The sequence below is a fragment of the Carlito syrichta genome, unplaced genomic scaffold (genome assembly GCF_000164805.1).
Source record: "Carlito syrichta isolate Samal-C Ts95f unplaced genomic scaffold, Tarsius_syrichta-2.0.1 Scaffold109677, whole genome shotgun sequence".
Classification (NCBI taxonomy): domain Eukaryota; kingdom Metazoa; phylum Chordata; class Mammalia; order Primates; family Tarsiidae; genus Carlito; species Carlito syrichta.
In genome coordinates, this window is record NW_007053773.1 from 5798 (window position 1) to 9490 (window position 3693).

Below are 3693 nucleotides of genomic sequence, written 5' to 3' on the forward strand. Positions count from 1 at the left end.
GCTCACCGCAGTATGGGTCCCGGCGCAGGAGGGACAGGTGGGCACAGACCCGAGGGCCCAACAGGCCCTGCCGGCCACTGCCGTCCAGGCCTTGCTGCAGCCGTCGCTTGGTCTCCCGGAGCTGGTACTTGTCCAGGGACCGCGGCGGCAGCACGGGCTCCCTGGGCTGCTGGCGGAAGGCGCCTTCACCTTTCCTGGGAGGCCGGCAGGGGGAAGACAAGGACATCGGGAAAGCTGGGAAGGGACACATCGGTGGATGGCCCGAGGATGCACCTCCAGGCTCAGGGGCCTGGCCCAGTGGTAGCCTGCCCGCCCGTGCCCACCTCTCACACGTGTAGCACTCGCAGTGCTCGTTCTTCTCGCCGAAAAAGCCCTCGCCGTAGAAGCACGTCACCTCATCCCCCGGCTCAATGTCCCGCAGTACCTTCACGCAGGCCGCGTTCCCATCTGCGGGCACAAACTGGGCACCGAGCCCACTCGTCATTATGGCCTGGGCACAGGGCAGGGGCTGCCCACTCTCCCGCCGGCCAAGGACAGGGCAGCAGTTGAGCCCCCATTAGTAGACAGCAGCCCCTGGACAGCCTGCCCCGCAGGACGAGGATCCAGTCTGACCCCTGGCAGCATGCAGGGCCAGCAGCGGTGACCACTCCCTCTGGAGCCATGTGCCAAGTCCCACCTCCTCAGACACACCTTGGTAGTCCCCTCCTGAGCTGCCTGCTCACTGCCAGCCTGTGCCTGGCCAGCCACGGTCCCAGCTCTCCTGCCTCGGAAGCCTCCCCCTCCCTGAGGCCTGCCTCCATGCCACAGCCCAGCCCTCATGTACCCCGGCCTGGTCTTAGGGTCACTTACCCAGCCACTGCCCCATGGGCCCCTACCCTCCCGGTCCCCCCACACCCATGCCTGCCCCCACTGCTCTACATCTATTGCATCGTCTATCTGTCCATCCATCCACCCAAGCCAGACACCTGCCCGGGAGATGGCCCCCAGGCCACCGGCTGCATCTTTGTCCCTTTGCCTCAAGACCCCAGCTGCAGTCAGTCCTTCATCACCTCTTCGCAGCCACCCTGCCTCCAGTCTCTCCCCTTCCTGCCAAGCCCCCTGTACACTGGCTGCCAGGGCAATGCAGAAATCAAGTTCCAGAGAAATAGGTGCTGGAGCCCTTTCCTCCTTTTTTGACAGCCTCAGGAACAAATACCCGCTCTGTCCCTTTCAGGAGCCGCAGAGCGTGGAAAACCAGAGACATATGTGACAGCTGGCCCTGGAGCCACAGAGGAGTTGAATCCTGTCCTGAGGTGACATGGCTGAGAAGGGTCCCACAGCCCACCTCCCCCAGACCCACTTCTTTATACAGAACAGAAACTCCCTTCCCCAGGTCCCAGGGCACCCTCACTTCCCACATGTGCTCCCACCTCACGTGTCCCCAGGTCTCACCTTGCAGTTGGGCTTACAGTCTGGAGCCAGTGGGGGGTGGAGAGAGAAGAGAAACCTGTGAGACGCAGTCTGAGCCCCGCTGGCCCGCCCCTTCTCAGGCCTCACCCCAATGCTGTGCCCCAGCCCCACTCTTCACAGGCCCACCCCTCTCCCTACACTGCCTGCTGGGGGCTCACCGTGGTTGATGAAGGCAGCAGGACCGAGCCACAGCTGGGCACTCCGCTTGCGGGTGGAGTACATGATGCTGAAGTCGTTCTCGCCAGCCCTTAGCAGCCCCTCATCCGCCTCCCGCAGCTCTGCGATGCAGCCCACCAGCATTTCCAGCTTCTCGTTCTTCTTCCTGCCAAGCGGCCAGGCAGCGAAGCTGTGAGCAATGCCAGGCCTGCAGGTGCTCGGCCGGGGCCTCTGGCAGAAGCAACCAGGGAGCAGGGTCTCCAGGGCCAGATGCAGGGAGGTGCCTGGTCCCGGCGGTCCACTCCCAGACCAGCTTCCCCTCCGGCCTGGGGACTTGCCTTCTCCAGCCCCAGCGGCTCAGGGCCCTCCTGCTGACAGCCTTCAGGGCAGCACAGCAGGCTCACACGGGCCACTGGTCCCATCCTTCTAGCAGTGCCCGGAGTACCGGCCCTTCTCTTCCCAGTTGGCCAGCCCATGGACATGGGACCTCTGTGCTATCCCCTCGGGGCTGGGCTCCTTCGAGGGGGTCTCATCTCCTGGCAGCCTGCGTGGGACTTCTGCCTTCTTACCAAGCACGGGTGGACACAATCTTGGCACCGTTGGTCTCCATGGAGTAGCGGGTGCAGGGCAGGATGGCAAAGCCACTCTCTGGCAGGAAGGCACGGAGGTAGCGGTAGACCTGTTGAGGATGGGGAGGGATGTCTTTGGTCCTCTTGCTCAGGGGCTCTAGGTCTGTTCTGCCACTGACTCACTGTGTGGTCTCGGGGGCCTCATGTCTCCTCTGGGGCCTGTTTTCTCATCTGTCAAAGAGGTTGGCTTCCATCTCAGAGCTCCCCCTCCCCTCCAGCTCTCCTCTCCTAGGAGTCTCTGAGCCTCGCCTCAGATGGTCTCGAGGGCTAGAAAGTCAGGACTTCTAGGGCTTGAGCCAAGGGGCTCTAGGTATCTGCCAGGTGGGGCCGGGCGAGGTGAGCAGGGAGGACACACAGCGGGGGAGGGGAGGGCTCCCTCACGTGGGTCTTGAGGGCAGCCTCCTGCCGTGGGCCCCGGCTCTGGAAGTAGTGGGCCATCCAGCCTCCCAGCGTCAGGGCCCGGTATGCAGCCTCCAGGTCCCGCTGCCTCAGGAAAGTTTCCAGCGCTGAGCGCAGGTGGTGCTGTCGCCGCAGGGGGGGCACGGGGCTGGGGGAGAGGGCATGCCTGGGTCCCAGGGTCTTCCCGGCCCCGCCCCAACCCCCATTCGGAGGGGAGGGGGGACCGGGCCAGGGGAGGGCAGCAGTGCCAGGACAGGGAGCCCTGGCCCCTTGGGAGCCCACCCTTGCCCCCAGGCCGCCTCACCTGACGTTCATTTTATGGGTGCGGAAGCCGAGGTAGGGGTCCAGCACGAGGCTAGTGGCCAGGTCGTCGTTCTCACACAGTTCCCGGGCTGTCACTCTATCGGGCCCCATGGCGCCTTGTGGACCATGCTGCCTCTGGCCGAGACTGGGGACTCCGTGAGAGCACGGCAGAGGCAGGGAACCTAGCCTGGAGCTTGCCTCCGTGCCACTCAGAAGCCGAGTGTGCCTCCTGCGAGCCCTGAAGTCTCATCTGTGAGCAGGGAGATAAGCAGCACTGAGACCCCGGGCTCTAGGGAACACGGAAGGTAACAAGTGTGTGTAGGCGGGAGCCCCCAGGAGGGCACCAGCAACCCGGTCCTCATCTGCACACAGACACAAACTCCCAACACACAGGCCAGTGTGCGCACAGTGCCAAGACGCCAGCACCCCGTCAGCCAGGACTGCCCAACACACGCAGGCACCCCGCCCAGTGTACACACACACACACACACACACACACACACACACACACACACACACGAGGGCGCGTGCACAGAGCCAAGTCCCTCCTGGCCCAGAGAAGGCTACATAACTGGTGTTCCTAGATGACCCACCTCAACCGTCACCCAGGATAGTCAAAGCTTACCACCTGTGCCAGCCCCAGGGTTCCACCCGCCCCTACAGGATCCGCCTGGCCTCACCCGCCCTCCGCTAGCCCTGGGAGTGGGCTCGCCCTGGGAGTGGTCGGGAGGCTCCAGTGCGGCCTGGGCAGCCAGGA

General features: G+C 64.4%; 1 protein-coding gene across 1 annotated transcript in view; it reads right to left on the reverse strand.

The window, feature by feature from the left end:
* Positions 1-3281, reverse strand: part of KMT5C (lysine methyltransferase 5C) — a 3936-nt gene extending 655 nt beyond the window's left edge. Inside the window, exons 1-7 of the mRNA XM_008068823.1 lie at positions 2938-3281; positions 2616-2781; positions 2175-2284; positions 1608-1771; positions 1432-1451; positions 324-460; positions 7-194 (exon numbers count right to left, since the gene is read on the reverse strand). Of these exons, the coding sequence (XP_008067014.1) occupies positions 7-194; positions 324-460; positions 1432-1451; positions 1608-1771; positions 2175-2284; positions 2616-2781; positions 2938-3047 (895 nt within the window). The 5' untranslated portion in view covers positions 3048-3281. The remainder of the gene's footprint in view (positions 1-6; positions 195-323; positions 461-1431; positions 1452-1607; positions 1772-2174; positions 2285-2615; positions 2782-2937) is intronic.
* Between the last annotated feature and the right edge of the window lie 412 nt (positions 3282-3693).